Source organism: Dipodomys merriami, unplaced genomic scaffold, assembly GCF_024711535.1.
Source record: "Dipodomys merriami isolate MVZ:Mamm:240054 unplaced genomic scaffold, mDipMer1.0.p SCAF_13, whole genome shotgun sequence".
Taxonomy (NCBI): Eukaryota; Metazoa; Chordata; class Mammalia; order Rodentia; family Heteromyidae; genus Dipodomys; species Dipodomys merriami.
This window is the reverse complement of record NW_027202604.1, coordinates 5,316,340-5,335,895: the sequence shown is the minus strand read 5'-3', so window position 1 is coordinate 5,335,895 and position 19,556 is coordinate 5,316,340. Positions and strand designations below refer to the sequence as shown.

General features: G+C 42.9%; 1 protein-coding gene across 3 annotated transcripts; it reads left to right on the top strand.

Moving 5' to 3' along the window:
* The first annotated feature begins 51 nt into the window (after window positions 1–51).
* On the top strand, window positions 52–13,456 carry Phf7 (PHD finger protein 7). 3 transcript variants are annotated; one of them, XM_070018599.1, is made up of 11 exons: window positions 54–500; window positions 1,842–1,951; window positions 3,607–3,659; window positions 5,150–5,241; window positions 8,689–8,790; window positions 9,413–9,537; window positions 9,996–10,155; window positions 10,937–11,043; window positions 11,784–11,900; window positions 12,581–12,705; window positions 12,910–13,456. In XM_070018599.1, the coding sequence occupies exons 2-11, from the start codon at window positions 1,911–1,913 to the stop codon at window positions 13,134–13,136; spliced, it is 1,149 nt and encodes a 382-aa protein (XP_069874700.1). In that variant the 5' UTR covers window positions 54–500; window positions 1,842–1,910; the 3' UTR covers window positions 13,137–13,456. The 3 variants fall into 3 exon arrangements, with proteins under 3 accessions (XP_069874702.1, XP_069874700.1, XP_069874701.1); XM_070018600.1 differs by lacking the exon at window positions 54–500 and adding an exon at window positions 535–645; XM_070018601.1 differs by lacking the exon at window positions 8,689–8,790 and having other exon boundaries at window positions 52–500.
* The last annotated feature ends 6,100 nt before the right edge of the window (window positions 13,457–19,556 follow it).

The window sequence follows — 19,556 nt, the reverse complement described above, 5'->3', positions numbered from 1 at the left end:
GGTCCGACTCGCCCAACTGCCGGTTTCCCTACGGCCCTCGAGGGGCCCGCAGTCCTCGTGGCCCCGCCCCTGCCTGAGCCCTCGCCTCCTTCGCCCGCGCAGTCACCACGCGGGGCGGCCGCCCGTGAAGTAGCTATCACGGCTTGTGACAACGAATAAATCCCCGAGATAGCGGCGCCCTCAGCAACAGCTGGGTGAGCAGCCCCGGCCCGGGAGTGGCGGCCCGTACGCGACCGTGAGGAGCGAGCGGCGGAGGCGACCTCCAGCCGGGCCTCGCACCAGCCACCCGGCCGGCGCGACATGAGCCTGGTCTGGCATCCACGGGATGCTCCTTGAACCCCTTCTCCGGCTGTTACCTCTGGAGGACGGTTGTGGCCACACGGATACGTATTTTCCAGTTAGATCATTCTTTATTCTTGCGATCGCGGCGGAGCCGAATGCGTTATTTTTAATTTTTACAGCAAGCACTTAGCCAGCACTTAATCCAGAGAAACATCTTGGTAAGCCTTTCGAGGGAGCACGAGCAGATGGTGGAAGTCACGTCCCTCAGATGGTTTGGAAGGTGGTTGCATCCTTTAACTCCTAGTGGGACCAGATTCTTCTTGCTCAAGGAACGTCGTGATCCAGCGATGCAAAGAACCGAAGGTTCAAAGTTTATTGCAAAGATGGTGGGGGATAGCCCGGTTGTCAGCTCCAGTGCCTACCCCAGTTGGAACAACAGTTAGTGCGCGCCTTTCTCTCCTCCTCCAGCCTGTCTTAGTGCTTTTTGGGTGGAGTCAGGAGGCAACAGATTGTCAACTTCTGCAATTTCCTCTGCTGGCTTGGAAGAGGAGATGGGGCTCGCACTAAAAGAATGGGTGAGCAGGCCAGCCTTTCTATGGCCTCAGTTGCCACGTTCATGCAGAGTAGGCAGGCAAAGGTCCCTAAAGAGATTCAGGATGCTCAGCCTTGGTCTGAGGCTGGGGCACTAGAGTATATAATCCCTGGTTCAGGTAGCATTCCTTAGAAACTATCTTTTTTCTTCCTCTGACTTGACAGTAATACTTTCTTCATGGGATAGATTGGTTTCTTTTGTCCCCATTCAGGGGTTTACCCTGGGCCATTGAATACTATTCATTTGTAATCCTAGCAACAGGAGTTGTTGCACGGTATTTTCTCCACTGTGGGACATTTTATTCTGCTAAGGTCTAGACAAAAGTTGGGGACAAACCAAATTTCAGTGGTCATCTGAGTCTAGTTTAAAAAGGGGGGGAATAAAAGGGTGTTGGTATTATTCTTTGTCATCTAGCTTTTTCTGGATAGGATTAAGGCACCCGCATTAGGATGCCTTTTTTCCTGAGTGCTGTCTCTTGCATTTAGTAGGCACCAAAAAACTTTTAACTAAGTCAAGTAGTGTTCCAACTTAATACACAACATGAGAGTCAGTATTGCCCTCTGGAATGAGGCTACTTCAGATCATACCTTTATTATGAACTCTGGCTTTGGGTGAAATATTTTGTTTGTGCCTCAGTCTCTTCACATTGAAAATGGAGGTAATTCTACCTAGTGCATGGGATCCTTATGTGTTAACACCCAGCGTGCCTAGAACATACCCAATTTAATAATGATCGGCCAGTACTAACAATGATACTTGGTATCCCTTTTATTCTACCACATGTATTGGGAGATGATATGCACTATTGACCTTTGTGGAATATGATATTCAGATGAGAATTAAATTACTGCTCCATGGTTTAGAAGCATTACTCAAATGGTAGAGCATTTACCCAAAGCAGGCCTAAATTCAATCCCCAGTACTCCACACACACAAAATACTGACCAAACCCTATTTATATTCATAGCTGGAAGAGCCTATATTGTCCTCATCATAGTACAGAAGAATTCAAGATAGGAGAGAGAGGCAGCAACGAATGAAGACTGTAAAAGAAAAGAAGGAATGCCAAAGACTGAGGTAGATTAGTTGACGAGAGTGAGTTGGGAGAAATTGTCCAGTGGCGAGTGGTACATAAAACACTTCTTGCTCCCCTTGGCATGTCTCAGGCTGGGATTGAACTGTGTGAAAGTACATATCAGGGATTCCTGGACGCTGCCTTTCTTAGTGTGCCATAGTTGTCCTGGGTAGCTAGCTCTGAAACTTTATGACCTAAATCCACATCTTCTCTCTATCATTTGCTGTGTGTCCTGGGACAGGTCATTTCTTTATGCTTCAGTTTTCTCATCTAGTAAATATGCACATTAATGTACCCACTTTTTAGTGTTGTACATCACTGACCTATACTGTACATTCCTTGAGCTAGTACATGTTAAAATGCCAAGAATAGGCCAGGTGGAACAAAACACCAGTGCACTTCTGGCACATTTGTCCTTTCCTTTTGGTGGGGGATGGGGGAAAACCAGAAATGCTCTCTTGCAAGAAATGGGGGGAAAGGCACAGGATTTGAAACTGGAGGAGTCCCTGGATCTCATCAGGCTCAGCCTGGATGAGAGGATTTTATGTGAAGATGAGAAATGACTGAGAGCTTCAAGGCAGATTCATGCTTATGACCAACATTTAGATATGATACTAGGAAATGTGGAAGAAATAGTGACCAACATAGAAATTGATGAGAAGTGTGAAGAGATACATAAACAAAACAATATTCCAGTGCTCTTTGTCAGTGGAGATGGTGTTGTACTCCTCTGAGAGTTGGAACCAAGAATTTATCCCATGTAGAAAGTAGGAGACTTGGTAAAATTGCTTCTTCAAATGTAGAAGTCATTCAGAGAACCCTGCATACTTTTTGATATTAAGTTATGATCAAGGATTCTTCCACCCCGAGATGATTGATTTGCAAATAACTTACAACTTCTTAAGCTAAATGGTGTTCATATTTTTCTCCAACTGTTCTAATAAATGTGACACCAAGCTGCTAGATTCCTCATGAGTGATTTGCTCCATTGTTCCTGCAAACAATTTCTGAATGTTCTTCAAATTAAATTTGATGTTTTCTTTCTAATCTAAAAAGAAGAATATGCCTGGTGCTAGTGGCTCACACTTGTAATCGTAACTTCAGGAGGGTGAGATCCAAGGATCTCGGTTCAAAGCCAGCCTAGGCAAGAAAGTCCATAACACTCTTATCTCCAATTAAGCACCCAAAAAAGCTGAAAGTAGTAGAGTTCTAGCCTTGAGCAAAAGAACTCAGGGGCAGTGCCCAGCCCCTGAGTTCAAGCCCCAGGACTGGCCCCCAAAAAAAGTGTACAGAAAACATGAAGAATAGTGTCTATCAATGTGAAATGCTCAGTGAACTTTGGTATCACTTTAGTGTGCATTAGGAAGATGGTACCACCTAAGATTCCAAGTAGTTGTCAGAAAAAGAATAAAGAATTTGCTTTTACACTTTCATTCAGTCAACCTAGGCAGTGCAGGCTCTTGGGACAGAAAGACGATATCAGAAAGATTGTTTAACCTTAACACTAACCCATACTTTCAAATAATGTAATGGGTATGTTTTATGCTTGGAAAATATGAAAAACACTAGTATATTAGCCTTTAGATATTTTGGGCCTCCATAAGATATGTAATATTTTAAGGGTTGGCCACCTTGTACTTCTTTTTCTCTTGTATAGAAAATCTGCCAGGACTAGAAGGGTAATCCAGAGAAAACCATCTTCAGAGCCTGGTAAGAAAAATGAAGCTGTGTTTGGCCACTGTGTCCAGACCTTAGCAAAGAAGGCCACTTGTGTGAGGCAGTTAGCTTGCTGCCCTCACTGTCAACCCCGTTTCCTTCCCAGATTCTCCCAAGATATGAAGAACTCAGGGTCTGTAACTTAAATTTTTTGTTTGAAGTTTATAAAGCAAGTTAGTTAAAAGCCACTTGACACCAACATAATAGGAAGTTGTTTTAGCCAAATCCTTCAGTATCATATAAATTATATCAAGGCCTGACATACCAAATGACACCTCATCTTAACCTTTATCACTTCCAAAATGACTCATTTTTCAACCCATATGGTCCTTGATTATCTGGCTTTATAGTGATATGGAAACAAAATATTTTTACCTTTTCTTGTGCTGGCAAAATTTCTGGTACAGTGTTCTCTTTAATGCTGGGAAACAGCCACAAAATACAGTACCCAGTCAGGTATACAAGCATGAGAGGGGAAAAAAAGTCTATTATATGAATTTTCAAATTATATCTGGACATAAGCCCTTTGTAAACTGAGGGGCCTTTATACTCCTTCCTATACTTAAGTAGTTGGTTCCCATTTTTTTGTGGTTTTGTTTTTCCTCTTCCATTCTTTTTGGGCCTTTTTTCCAGTCGCTTGAACTCAGGGCCTGGTGCTGTCCTTGAGCCTCTTTGACTCAAGGCTAACACTCTACCACTTGAGCCACAGCATTACTTCTGGCTTTTTGGGGTAGTCTATTGAAGATAAGAGTCTCATGGGGGCTTTTCTGCCCAGGCTAACTTCAGATAGAGATCCTCATATCTCAGCCTCCTGAGTAGCCAGGATTACAGGCGTGATGAGCCATTAGCACCTGGCTTCCTCTTCCATTGATGGTCAAATTGAGCCAGGCCTATATAATTAACTTTTTGTTTTTCAGTACTAGTGTTTGAAATCAGAGCCTCATACTTGCTAGGCAGGTGCTGTACTACCATGCTTTTCAGCCCTTTTTTGCACTAGTTTTGATTGTTTTTTGTCGGTTGTGGGGCTTGAACTCAGGGCCCAGGAGCTGTCCCTAAGATTTTTCGCTCAAGGCTAGCACTCTACCACTTGAACCACAGTTCCACTTCTGGTGTTTTGGTGGTTAATTGGAGATAAGAATCTCATGGTTTTTCCTGCCTGGGCTGGCTTCAAATTGTGATCCTCAGATCTCAGCCTCCTAAGTAGCTAGGATTACAGGTGTTGAGCTATCAGCACCCGTCTGCAGTACTCTGCAGTACTGATTTTGAGATAGGGTTTTGCATTTTGCATGGCCCATGCACTGGTATCCTGTTTTTATGCTTTCACCATGACATACACATACCACCATTCCTAGCTTATTCAATTGAGACAGTCTCCAACTTTGCTCAGCAAGCCTGGAACCAAGATGCTTCCCAATTCAGCTTCCTATATAGTTAGGATCACAGGAGCTACTGTGCCCAGTTAATCCTAAGGTTTATTCTTCTAGTTTGCAGACTATGCCTTCGAGAACCTGGGGATCCTGAAAAGCTAGGAGAATTCCTTCAGAAAGACAATCTCAGTGTGCATTATTTCTGTCTTGTGAGTATAAGCTTCCTTTGCTTTGTAGGTTTTATAGCTTTTGCTATACAGACTATTTTTTAATCTAGCCTTAAGCTCATAGTCTGAATAAAAACAATGTTTTCTTTTTTCAATTTTTGTTTTCTATTTCTTCTTGCTTTCAATAAAGCTAAATCCTTCAACATAATGTTCAATAGAAGTGGTGTCAGTGTCATTCATGTCTTCTTCCCAACATTAGGGGGCAGTATCTAGTTTTCCACCATTATAAATATGATGTTAGCTGTAAGGTTTTGTTATAGGTACTTTCTGTCAGATTGAAGTTCTCTTTTTTACTGAGGCTATCATGAATGTGTATTGAATTCGTCAAATGTATTTCCTGCTTCTGTTGAGATTATCTTAATTTTTCTCTTAATTTGTTAATGTGGTTTGTTACAACTGGATTCTTTAATCTTACATTCTTTGAACATAACCCTATTTGATCATAATGTATTATCCTTTAAACATAGTGTTGGATACAACTTGTTAATATTTTGTTTGACTTTTACATCTGTGTGCATGAAAAAGAGCTCTGATTTTCCTTTCTTGGAGGTCCTGCAGGTCTCAGGGCTTTGTTAATTCTGATGCATTTACAAGCATATACATTTTTAACATAAAAATAAACATACTATATACAATGTTTTGTATCTTGTTTTATTTTCCTTTCCATATATTTTATAGATCTTTGGATATAGAACCTTATAGACGTAGGGTTTTTTTTTCTTTTAATAGCTAATTGATATTTTATGATATGGGTGGCCAAGAAATATTAAAACAAACTCCTATTAAAGGATATTTTTAGATTATCTGATCTTTACTGGCTTTTCTGTTTATAGAAATAACACATGCTTATTATATCTAGAAAATGTGAATATAACTTAAAAGTATAAGTTAAACAAAAATCATTCATGCTATGCTTAAAGCTTTAAGGTAACTAGTATTTAGATACATTTGTTTAAGCATAATTAGTAACATATAGCTATAAGCTAAATACCCCTGAAGTCATCTAACATTATAGTGTTGTCTTTCCTATAATGACAAAATAAGATAACCTGATGCACTTGGGAAATTGAGGCAGGAAGATCACAGTTCAAGGCCAGCCTTGACAGCAAGACCTGTCTCAAAAAAAAAAATCTGAGCTCCTATTACACATTTCATACAACTACTTCATATAACTGAAAGAAGTTCAGATATCTTTTTTTTTTTTTTTTTTTTTTTCGGTCATGGGGCTTGAACTCGGCTTGGGCGCTGTCCCTGCGCTCTTCAGCTCAATGCGAGTGCTCTACCACTTGAGCCACAGCACCCCTTCCAGTTTTCTAGTGGTTTATTGGAGATAAGAGTCTCACAGACTTTCCTGCCCAGGCTGGCTTTGAACCACGATCCTCAGATCTCAGCCTCCTGAATAGCTAGGATTACAGGCGTGAGCCACCAGCACCCGGCTTTCAGATATCTTTCTCAATATTGTTGGAAGGTTATTGGGTTGGAATGAAGTGATGACATTTTCCCAATGTATATAATAATTTAGCATCTTCCCTTGTTTTTGTTTTGCTGGTTGGTGGTTGGTTGGCCTTTTGAGACAAGGCCTCACTATTTCCAGATACCTAACCCTCTAGTCTCAGCTTCCCAAATGCTATGATTACAGCCATGACGTACCTTGCCCAGCTGCTTCTTTCTCCTTGATTTCCCACTCCAGATTCTGCCTAGGAAGCTTTTCAGAAACAAAAGGCCCATTATCCCAGACATGGTACTTTATGCCTACATTCCCAGTACTTAGGAGGTTGAGGCAAGAATTTGGAACCAACCTGAGTTATATAGCTAGACCCTATCTTAAAAACATATCAAAGAAACAAAGTACATTTTTAAAAGTACAATTCCTGCTGGGTATCAGTGACCCATGCCTATAATCCTAGCTATTCAGGAAGCTGAGATCTAAGAATATCAGTTCAAAGCCAGCCTTGGACAGACAAATCCAAGAGACTTATCTCCAGTTACCCAGTAAAAAGCCAGAAGTGGAGGCTTGGCTCCATTTGGTAGAGTGCCAGCCTTGAGCAGAAAAAGCCAAATGAGAGGCTGGACACTGGTGGCATACTCCTATAATCCTAGCTGTTCAGGAGGCTGAGATCTGAGAATCCCAATTCGAAGCAGCCTGGACAAGAAAGTCTGTGAGACTCTTATCTCCAATTAACCACCAAAAAAGCCAAAAGTGTGAGGTGTGACTCAAATGATAGAGTACTAACCTTGAGCAAAAAGCTCAGAGACAGCGCCCAGTTATTAAGTTCAAGCCCTAAGACATGTACACAACAAAAAATAGCCTAGCAAGAGTGTGAGGCCCTTCGAGCCCCAGTACCAGCACTGAATAAATAAATACACAACTTCTTCCCTTCTATAATACAGTATGCCAGTCCTAGGGCTTGAACTCAGGACCTGGTGCTGTCCCTGAGCTTTTTGCTCAGGGTTCCACTTGAGCCACAGCTCCACTTCGATCTCTTTTGGTAGTTAATTGGAGATAAATGTCTTACAGGCTTTCCTCCCCAGGCTTGCTTCAAACCTCATCTGACATTCTCAGATCCTCATATTTCAGCCTCCTGAGGAGCTAAGATTACAAGCATGAGCCACTGGCACCCGATCTACCAGATAAACTTTTAAAATACTGTTTTCCCTTCTGTCATACTCTGACAAAAGTATTCTGTACTGAAGAACAATATAGCAGAAAGAATAAAGCGTGGGGTCTGTAGGCCCAAGTGTGAATGCTACTTCTGCTACTCCTTGTCTTGTGACCCTAGCCCATGCTACTTGTCACACTGTACCTCAGTGGCCACTGTAAGATAAAGGTCACAATAACTTTGGTATCATAGAGTTGTGGTATGCACAAAATGAATGTGTACAAAGGAAATGTTTTCCCAATGTTCAGCTCACAATAGCAGCAGCCCTCAGTAAATGAGAGGCAGTATAATATAAAGGTACATGGCAGCACAGTTTCTGGATCTCTGTGGCCTTGAGAAAGTCGCATCTGTGGAAAGTTTATTCAATGGGTTAATATTTGGACATTAAACTACATAACTTGAGGGTAGGGATGGGAGGGAGAAATTGGGGGAGAATGATGGAAGGGATGGCATTGATCAAGATACATTATACTCATAACTTGACATACGGAATTGTTACCTCTTTGTATAACCACTTAATAAATTTGAAACATGTGTAATTATTCCCAGCCCGTAGTGCTGCAGAAGCCTTCATAAAGAAATTGTCCTATAAATATCTGTGAGATATATATACATATATGTATGTATATGTGTATATACATATATATATATATATATATATATATATTCCAGCACATTATTTCTTAGCTCTCCTTCCTAGTCATTGTCACCCCACTGCACTATTTCACTGCTCATCCCTGTTGACCGCCTGGTTCTGCTGCTCCCTCAGATATTATCTAGTAAGCTGCCTCAGAGGGGCCAATCCAACAGAGGTTTCCATGGATTCCTGCCTGAAGACATCAAAAAAGAGGCAGCCCGGGCTTCTAGGAAGGTTAGAATCTTTTGAAATGGCTAGGCCTCTCCTAATGCCTCTCAGAATCCCTGTTTCTAGAAGTCAAATGACTTGGATTTTCCAAGGATCTCTCTCTCTCTCTCTCTCTCTCTCTCTCTCTCTCTCTCTCTCTCTCTCTCTCTCTCTCTCTCTCTCTCTCTCTCTCTCCTCCCTCCCTCCCTCCCTCCCTCCGTCCCCTCCTCCTTCTCCTCCTCCTCCTCCCTTCCTTCTGGTGTGTGTGTGTGTTTGTCTTCATCTTCATGCATACACCTGCATACACATGCATACTATGCTGAGGATAGAATCCAGGGTGTGTGTGTGTTGTGCTAGGGATCATACCCAGGATTTATGCATGCTAAGCAAGCTCTCTACTACTAAGCTACACCTATAATACTGGTCCTTCTCTTAAATCTCATTCTCCTTTGAATGTAGCATCCTAAGTAAGGAAAGAGGACAACATCCTGAGAAAACAGAGCTCAGTGCTGCTTGAAGCTCAATTTTAGGGGTGCCCTAGAGCTTTTAGGACCAATGAGGAAAAAGAATGGCTGTTGCTTCTCATTTCCATTCCATAGGAAGATGTGTTTCTTGGGTCACTGAGAATTGTCTGGGATCCCATTTGCAGATCTGCTTTGTGTGCAAGAAAAAAGGAGCTGCCATCAGTTGCCAGAAGAACCATTGCGTCAGAAACTTCCATCTGCCTTGTGGCCAAGAAAGGGGTTGCCTTTCACAATTTTTTGGAGAGTACAAGTAAGTGAAGGAGTAAAGTTAGTTAAGCTGCCCCTTTGCAACTTGCTGTTTAGCCACGTAATGAAATCAGAACTGAGTTTTCACAGGCCTGTTTCGATTCACCAACAAATCTGTCCCTCCACTCAATAATGGGAAACAGTGTCTTGACTTGGATATTTCACAGGGGTTTCTTCTTGCTTCCTGTCCCCTCCTTAAATTACAAACAGCTGGGGTTCACAGACAGCTGCTCAGAACTAAGTGGGGTTTTTAAGAATGAGAGGTTGGGGAGACAGCCGTGGGAGCTTTGCTTGGGGGAAGTGTAGCCGTGAGAAAACATGGGGCTGTTCTTCACCCTGCTTATACTCCTCCCCAAATGTGGAGGTTCACTGAGCACTGGCCTGGATGACTGATTTCTTAACCTTCCTAGGCGAGGCAGCTGGGAATCTGCATCAGTGACAAGTCTGTTTACCCTGTCATAGATCATTTTGTGGAAAACATCGCCCAACACAGAACATCCAACAGGGGAAATTGAGGGAGGAAAACTGCGTCTTATGTTGTGAAGACTTATCTCAAGCGAGTGTTGAGAACATCCAGAGCCCATGTTGTAGTCAAACTATCTACCACCGCAAGTGCATCCAGGTAGGGCTTTCTCTACCCTTTGGGTGGAGTGGCCTTCCACAGTTACCCTAGTTCCCTGCATGAAACACTCAGGCAAGCTTTAATCAGCACTCCAGGCTACAGGCCTATATACAGGACTGCTTCTGATCAGTGAAAGTAGCCTAGACTCTGGCCATCCTTGGACCTTAGCATCTCATTCATGATAAGACAGGCTGAGCAAAATCCTCTGGATAGGTGCTGATGACTTACACCTGTAATCCTAGCTTCTCAGGAATCCGAGATCTGTGGATTGCAGCTCGAAGGCAGCCTGGGTAGGAAAATCTGTGAGACCTTTATCTCCAATTAACCACCAGAAAACCAGAAGTGGAGCTGTGTCTCAAACTGGCAGAGTGCTACCCTTTAGCAAAAGAAAGCTCAAGGATAGCACCCAGGCCCTGAGTTCAAGCCCCATGACCAACAACAAAAATTCCTCTGGATTGCTAGAGCAAATAGACTCATCCTAGAATTAATCAAGTAGCTTCAAAATCAGCCTCATTACTGGGATGAAAGAAAAAATGTATTCAGGCACATGACCCCTACTTAGCACCATTAAGACCTGTGGCTAGAAATTATAATTAAGGCACTCTGGGAACTATTTTGAAAGCATTTTGGTTCCAGACTTGACACCTGATTTTGCAGCTTTCACCCTAGTCTACCCAAACTGCTTTTCCTGAACACCACCCCCTATAGGGTAAGTGTGGGAATGGGAAGAAGGTAGTCAGTGTTTAACAAACACAAAGCTCTTCCATGTTTCTTTTTGCAGAAATATGCCCACACATCAGCAAAGCATTTCTTCAAATGTCCCCAGTGCAACAACAGAGAAGAGTTTCCTCAAGAAATGTTAAGAATGGGAATTCATATTCCAGACAGGTATTGGAAACTCTACCACAAGAATTATTCCAGGGAGTGGGTTGCCTAGATTTTTAGAGAGGAGGTAAGTATGAGAATAATTTGGACAATGAGCATGGTGAAGGAAGGTATGGATAGATGGTAAGGAGAGTGCTTTGCAGTTACCAAAATAAAAGGAAGGAGCAAGGTGCTGGTTTCTCACACCTGTAATCCTAGCTACTCAGGAGACTGAGATCTGAGGATCATAGTTTGATCTAGCCCAAGCAGGAAATTCTGTGAGATTCCTATCTTCACTTAACACCAGAAAGCTGGAAATGGAGCTATGGCTCAAGTGGTAGAGTGCTATTCTTGAGGAAAAAAACCCTCAGGGACAGTGCCCAGGCCCTGAGTTCAAGCCCCAGGACTGGTGAGAGAAAGGAAGGAAGGGGAAGAAGGAGAAGAAGGAGAGAAAGGAAGGAAAGAAGGAGGGGAAGTAGGGAGAGGAGGAAGAGGGAAGGGAGGGAGGGAGGAAGGGAAATGAGCTGAAGGCATGTTTCTGAAATGGGTACTTTGGGGATCAGAATTCCCTGGGGGATTGGGTTCTTGAACTCTAGGGTGAAACTGAGGAACCCCTGTGTTAAATTCCCACATCCCTCTCCCACAGCCCCCCAGCCTTGGTGAACTTGTGCTGTACTTAGCTGTGCTTAACTTGGGTCATTAGTTCCTTCCTAGTGCAGAAGGAGGATTGTATGTTTTTTACTGTGTTTCTTCTCCCACTGCAGAGATGCTGCCTGGGAACTTGAACCAGGGGCTTTCTCAGAGTTATACCAGCGCTATCAGCATTGTGATGCTCCAACCTGTCTGTATGAACACGGCAGAGACAGCTTTGAGGATGAAGGGTAGGGAGAAGCTCCTGGCTAGAAAGCTCTTATGAGTGCCATCTTAGAGTTAGATTTTGGCACAATTATTAGGAGAAACAAATTCCTCCTGCCTTCAAACCTTTGGATGCTAATTGTTAAGTCCCATTTTTTAAACTTTTACTTTTTGTTTTTATAAAGGTGATATACAGAGCTAAGTCCCATTCTTGACCAGCCCCCAACTTACTATATACAGACAGGTCTCCTTTGCAAGGTCTACTTCTGATGCTAGAAAAGAAACATGCATGACTAATTCCTTTCCATATCCATCTTGTAAAGAGCCTACTTGCAGGCTCCTGGAATTACTATATTCAGGCTCTCTAAACCTCAACCTCTAAACCTCTAAACCTCAACCATGATGGTTGAAATGTATAGTTTAAAAAAAAACAAAAGCCTAAGGCTAGGCACTGGAGGTTCACACCTACAATCCTAACTAGCCAGAAGGCTGAGATCTGAGGATCACAGTTCAGAACCAGCCCAGACGGAAAAGTACATGGGACTCTTCTCCAGTTAACTAGCAAAAATCTGGAAGTGGGAGTGTGGCTCAACACACACACAAACATATATATGTACACACATACACATACACACAGAGCCCAGGAAGCATTCCGCATTGCTGAGGTTGGCCAGCAGCAAACATCTCTCTTTGGCTCTTCCTATAGGAAGTGGTGCCTTATTCTGTGTGCTACGTGTGGATCCCATGGAACCCATAGAGACTGCTCCTTTCTTAGATCCAACGGCAAGAAATGGGAATGTGAGGAGTGTTCACCTTCTGCTTCAATCACAGGTGGAGCTGGAAGGATGGTTTGGTCTATAAACTGAGATAGGGCTGGGGACTTGTGGTGCTTGGGAATGGAGGAAGCATTCCCAAGAAAGGAGCTTTTAGTGGGGCCTTTAGCTTTGGAAAGAAAATGATTTGGGCAGGGCCTAAGGACCTGCACCTGGGAGAAACAAAGTGCTTAGTTTTCCTTTCCCACCTTTCTTTCACCAGACTATGTACCTGAAAACTCAGATGACATCCCCTGCTGCAGCAGCACCTTCCACCCCCAGGAGCAACTCTGCAGAGATTCCAGCCTGGGAGAGAATCCAAGCCCTTCTTGGAATGATTGGCCAGGAACTTCCTCCGTAGAAAATCCAGAGTCCTCTGATGTCAGGAGGAGCCATTCCTGGCAGTCCAAGGGAATCAAAATCCCTAAGAGCTGCAAAAAATCCCAGTAACAGCTTCTGAGTAGTTGCTGCCAAACACAATTAGGTACGAAGTAGCACTCCTCCATTGGGCTTGAGGGAGGAGGGAGCATTTGGGGACTGTGAGACAGGGAAAGAGGGCCAGCAGTGAGACTATGAGCCAAGCAAAGAAACCCCAGGAGAGTGTGAGGGAAGAGCAGAGTCAAGATGCCAACAGCCAGATGTATTTGTGGCTCTGAGAGTGCCTTTGCTCTTTCCTCCCCGTTCTCTTTCTTCCACCTTAATCTGGTTCTCATATGCCTCTTCTTACTTCACTCATGCTTGTTATTTTGCAAATAAAAGTTTTCTCTCCATTGATGTCTCCTTATAAATTCACTCTGGAACTTGTTTAAATTTCCAAAGAGCCTGGACACTGGTGACTCACGCCTGTAATCCTAGCTGCTCAGGAGGCTGAGATATGAGGATCACGGTTTGAAGCCAACCCCGGGCAGAAAATCCATGAGACTAATCTCCAATAAACTACTTAGAAAAATCCAGAAATGGTGCTGTGGCTCAAGTGCTAGCCTTGAACACAAAGAGACTCAGGGACAGTGCACAGGCCCCAAGTTCAAGCCCCAGGACTGACCAAAAAACAAACAAACATTAAAGAGTCTGGGTAAAGTAATGGAAATTGGAAACTTACCCTTTTAATAGCATAAGGAAAGCTATTGGACAGTTATGAGGATAGGAGGAGCCAGGAAAGAGCAATAGGTAAGGTTTATCTGACTAAATTATGTGCATATATGAATTACCATGGTAAACCTTCACATAATTAATATATGCTGGAACAGAAATGAATCACAGGAAAAGAAAACTATGCTATGTTGGGGGAGCAAGTATCATTGAAAAGAAGAAGGACCAATAGAAGGTGACTGGCAAAGTAGTTTATATGCATGTGTGAAAACAGAGCAATGAAACTTGGTGGAACTGATTTAAGAAGGGGAGAGGGTGAATAGAGGGAGAGAGATACAAGTGGGGATGGTGATTTGAAGCCAGCCTGGGCAAGAAAGTCTATGAGACTCATCTCCACGAAACTACAAAAAAAAAAAAAAAAAAAAAAAGCCAGAAGTGGAGTTGTGGCTCAAGTGATAGAGCACTAGCCTTGAGTAAAAGGAGCTCAGGAACAGCACCCAGGCCATGAGTTGAAGCCCCATGACTGGCACCAAAAGAGGGGGGGGGGGCGAAAGAGAGGGGAAGAAGAAAGAAAAAATGAAAGAAAAACCAACATAGTAATCCACATAAGTGAGAACAGGTCCTTGTTGCTAGGCTTGGGGCCCTCAACTCAAACGTGTTGAAATGCATGTAGGATAGTCATAGCACACTCCACAGCTGGGGTAAGCCACTCAAACCCCTCAATCCTGGTAGTTTGAGCATTTCTGTCTATAATGTATGAATTTTCATGCCAGGACATTCACATTAGGCAAGGCATCTAGGATGAGGATGTGACAAAAAGCCTAGGGAGAAATTTGATAGAGCCTATCTAACATTTGTATGTTTTCAATGATTTCATGGGATCTGGATAAGTGAGGGAAACTCAGAAACCTTGCCAGACACTGAATTCTCAGGGTTGCACTGAGTCATTGTCACTTAATAGTAGAGGACAGTGTTCGCATTCCAAATATTGCTGAGTCCTGCAGACTTACATCCAAGATGTATACAGTGATTGCCTTCAAATCTGACCAGATTCCCTTAGACTCAAATGAAGAGTGTCAGTGTTTTGTTACTTTCCAAGTATTTAGGCAACTTAACATATACTTTTAAAAGTTTAATATAGCTAGTTGTGAGGCTTACTGGTAGAACACGTGCTTACCATGTGTGCAAGGCTTGGGTTCAACCCCCAGCACATAAAGTCTAATGGTACAAAAAGGATTATAATGAAAAATGGTCTCAATTTACCCTTCTCTAGTTCCAGCTCTACTCCCTAGAGACAACTACTTGCCATTTTTTTTAGCAGTTCCTTAATTGGTTAAGCTTAAGACATTATTGACTTCTATTATGTTGTATAAAGACTTAGAAAGCTTTAAAAGCTTCCCACTTTATGTAAACTTGTTCAACCACTCTAGAAGCAGTATGGCGAGTCCTCAGAAACCTAAACACAGAACTACTGTGATCCAAAAGACTACAGTAAAGACACTTGCACAACTATGTTTTTGCAGCACTATTCACTATAGCCAAAGTATGGAATCAGCTCAAATGCTCCACAATGAATAAATGGATCAAGAAAATGTGGTATGTATTATATATGTATGTATGTATGTTTGTATGTATATATAATGGAATTGTACTCATCCATTAGATTTGTATCATTTCCATCATTTGCAAAGAAACAGAAGAACTTGGGGAAAAAATCATGTTATGTGAAGTAAAGCACAGAGAGACAAAGGATGTTTTTCTCCTAAGTGGAATCTAGAATTAATTTATAAATATATAAGCAAACACTTTGGGGAGGTATTCAACAGTACATAACTATATTAACCAGCACTGGGAAGGTGGCTCAGTGGTAGAGTGCTTGCCTTGCATGCATGAGGCCCTGGGTTCTATTCCTCAGCACCACATAAGCAGAAGAAAAAAAAAAGCCGGAAGTGGCGTGTGGCTCAAGTGGTAGAGTGCTAGCCTTGAACTGAAGGGCTAAGGGACAGCGCCCAGGCCCAGAGTTCAGGCCCCACAACTGGACCAAAAAAAAAAAAAATATATATATATATATATATATATATATATATATATATATATATATAAACCAAAATATAGTAGATTCAGGGAGGAACTCAAACAGTGTAATTCCTTAGAAAGACTAACTCATAGTCCAACAAAACAAACACCAGAAAAATGGATATGAAAAAGTGGGGGATGAGATCAAGGGTAAACAAATGAAGAGAAGATGAGGGAGAATGTAGTCATAAAATATTCAATGTATATTCTATGAAAGTAAGAAAATTGAGGGAAGGAGTGAGCGGGATTGAGAAGGACAGGAGAGAATGTTCAAAGGGGTGACACTGATCAAGGTGCACTGTATTCATAAACTGCTTTGTTGCATGGTAACTCCTTCATACAACTACTTAAAGCTAATAAAAATGAATTTATCAACCAGTAAAAAATAAAAGCTTCCTCCTTCTACACTCCTTATCTTAAATAGATGTATTACAATTCTTTATTAGCTATTAGTTACATTATTATGATTATGTAAGTGCTGCTTATTTTGATGGTTAATTGGAGATAAGAATATAAACTTTCCTTCTCAAGCTGGCTTTGAACTTTGATTTTCAGATCTCAGCCTCCTGAGTAGCTAAGATTACAGGTATGAGCCACCGGAAACCCAGCTAATTCCATTCTTGTAGACTTGAAAATTTCTTAAACTTTTTGGGGCTGTTTGTTTCATTTTGTCTGTTGATACTAGGACCTAAACTCAGGGGTTTGAACTTGCTAGGCTTCTTTGCTCAGCTTGCTTGCTCAGTTGGTGTTCTACCATTTGGCCATATCCCTTCTCACTTTCTGTGACCTCTGCTTGTATAGCCCCTGTCATTCTTCAGTCCTACAATTGTGGGTGTATCCCGCGCGCGCGGGATTGGTGTGTGTGTGTGTGTGTGTGTGTGTGTGTGTGTGTGTGTGTGCGCGCGTGTGTGTCCATCCCTCTATTCAGAATTCTGTTGTTCTGCTACCAAACACCAGAGGACGCTGTTAGCACGTTGACAATTATAAACCTTGGACCTGAAAGGTGAGAGTGGTCAATACAAAGCGAACTCCTGTTTCAGTATTGCATAACATTTATTGCTCCTCACGTATTCTGTCTAAACATTTGAGTTTATTGATGTGCTATGTTTCTGTTAGGTTTAGAGATGAGTATAAAAGGTACTTATGACATTTCTACCACATGTCAAATCTTCAAACAAGACTGCCCTTACAGTCAACTGCTCCAGGCCCAAAGTGACCCGACTAACCCAGCCACCTTTCTCCCATCCATCAAAAATTGTGAATTTCAGTCTCAAAAAGAATGTGTGATATAGTTCTGTTCCTTTTCTGCACTGCCTTCCTATCATATACACCCATACATGCACACATACAGATACACACAGAGATGCACACTCACTGACATCAGGGTCTTTGATGCAAAGATTCTAGCCTCTGCAGACAGAATAGGAAACTGATACGGGAAAAAAAAAACAGTACATCTACTGTTTCTGATCCCAGAGCCAGAGTTTCCAGGGAGTGCCAGCTCCTTGAGTGCTCCCAGACTGGCTAGAGGTTAGTCAAGCGCTCCCTGGTGTGAGAAGGTGCCCTGGTTCCAAAAGAGTCAGTGCCAGTGGCTCATGCTTGTAATCCTTGCTACTCAGGAGTTTGAGATCTTAGGTTTGACATTTGAAGCCAGCCTGGGCAAACAAATCTGAGGTTCTCATATCCAATTATCCAGACTCTTATATCCAATATAGCTTTAAGTGGCTTTCACTGGCTTTAAGTGAAAAAGATAATTGAGAGCATGAGGCCTTGAGTTCAAGGCCCTGAGTTCAAGCCCCAGTACCAGGGGAAAAAGATAAGCCTTAATTTTTTGTTTTTGTTTTTCCCAAAAATCAAAGTGGCAAGTGTAAGCCATAAACTGAAGAGTTCCTCTCTCTCTCTCTCTCTCTCTCTCTCTCTCTCTCTCTCTCTCTCTCTCTCTCTCTCTCTCTCTCTCTCTCTCTCCTTTTTCCCTCCCTCTCTCTCTCTCCCTCCCTCTCTCTCTCTCTTACCCTCTCTCACTCTCTTTTCTCTCTCTCCACACACACACACCTCACTCACATATACACACTTAAACACCCTTGCTCTTACTTCTCCCTTAGTATACTCCCTCTCTGAGAATGCAGCTAGCACAAGGACCGGATGGAAGGGATGAGGCCCAGGAGCCCCTTCCCCTTGTCTTCCTTGATCCTGCCTCTTCATACACCCTGGATAAACAGGAAGGGATCCACGCCATCAGTGTTCATCCCTCGCAGAATATCTGAGACTTGTCTGAACCATCAAAGCCATCTCCATCCTACAGGAGCATACTGGAAGGGGGCACCAGCATTGCTGAAACAATCCCCCATTGTCTTCTACTCCTTGGAAATTGTAGCTTTGTAAACAGGCACTTACATTTAGACAGATCCTGCCCTGACTTTGTGCTGGGGTGTTTTTTTTTTTCTTCTCTGAACAATGTCCTTTCCAGTAGGGCCAGCCGTTCACACCATTGTCTGAGACCCTTGGACTACAGGAAACAGTGCCAGATTCTTATCAGCTGAGGCGGTGGAGGGAGTGTGGAGTGAGGAATGAGATCATGCCTACAAGGCAAGCTGTTTGTCACTCTTCTTTCTATACCTTTATCTCTGACAGCACAGCCCATCTTGTCCTTCCAACAGGCTTCACGAATCCCTGTTCCAGTCCCCTGCGTTTGATATCAGACACTTGGACTCTTCCCAGGCCTCTCTTTGTAACCCTGTCAAATACAGCTGTCTGCAGCCCTGGCATCCCTCTACCCAGTGGGATATGCAAGAGATACCTGTGGATAGATTACGGTATGGGCTGAATGTCTTCGTCCATAGAAGAATAAGGTCAAGACTGGTCACTTGAGTCTCTGCATTGACAAGTCCTTGAATGCAAGCTGGTTGCTGGAAGCCTGGCAGGAGAGCCTGGAAAGGTCTCCCTGGAGGCTTCACCATAGTTCCTGTCTCAGAGAATGATTTTTTTTAAGGCCACATTGAGGAACTAGACCTTTCCTTAATGAAACTCCAGCAGGGAAAGTGAAAAGGTTTCATTAGGATGAAGCCTCTAAGAGAGGCACCCAGCATAGGAAAGGTTGGCTGGGGGTTGGGAAGTGGGCACAGGGCCATCACAGCCTTGCTTTACCTCCCCTACACCAAAGGGGTGGGTGGGTCCGGAAGAGGAGGAGCCAGGGTGGGGCCCAGCAGCCCCAAGTTCTTTATCAGATACCGTGTCCAAATGTAGCCCTGCCCACTCCATTTTTGCCAAGTTTGTAGTCTTAGACAACCCTAGAGATTTATCCTTAGTGTGTGCTAAACTTTCTCCTTCTGGAAATTCTCTGCAGACTTGAGTGGAGCTCAAGGGTGGGTCCTTAACTTAGATAGAAACTGGACTATTTTGAGCAACTCTCCAAATCCTAAAATGTGTCTGGCCAGAGAGGCCTGTTTTTGAGCTGGTTCTCCGGAGCCCACTGGCTGGAGTTGCAGCAAGGGTCCCAACCAGCCTACAGAGAGGACTGCCTAAAGGAGACAAGCCAGTCTCCTGACGGCTGTGATGTGCCTACGCCTCTTATCAAAGTCTAGGACGTGACCCATGTTTAACATGAAATAGAAGCACAGACGCCATTTGATATAGGTTTTTTAAAAAGATTGTTCTCCTTTCTTATTCTTATTCTACCCCATCCTTCCTGAACAATTACTCTGTTGG

Bases quoted from the DNA above. Each gene is read 5' to 3' on its own strand.
- Phf7 (XM_070018599.1), top strand. From the start codon at position 1,911: ATGAAGACTGTAAAAGAAAAGAAGGAATGCCAAAGACTGAG. The intron at 5,242-8,688 runs GTGAGTATAAGC...CTGCTCCCTCAG, and splicing joins GTGTGCATTATTTCTGTCTT to ATATTATCTAGTAAGCTGCC. The intron at 11,044-11,783 runs GTATTGGAAACT...CTCCCACTGCAG, and splicing joins GGAATTCATATTCCAGACAG to AGATGCTGCCTGGGAACTTG.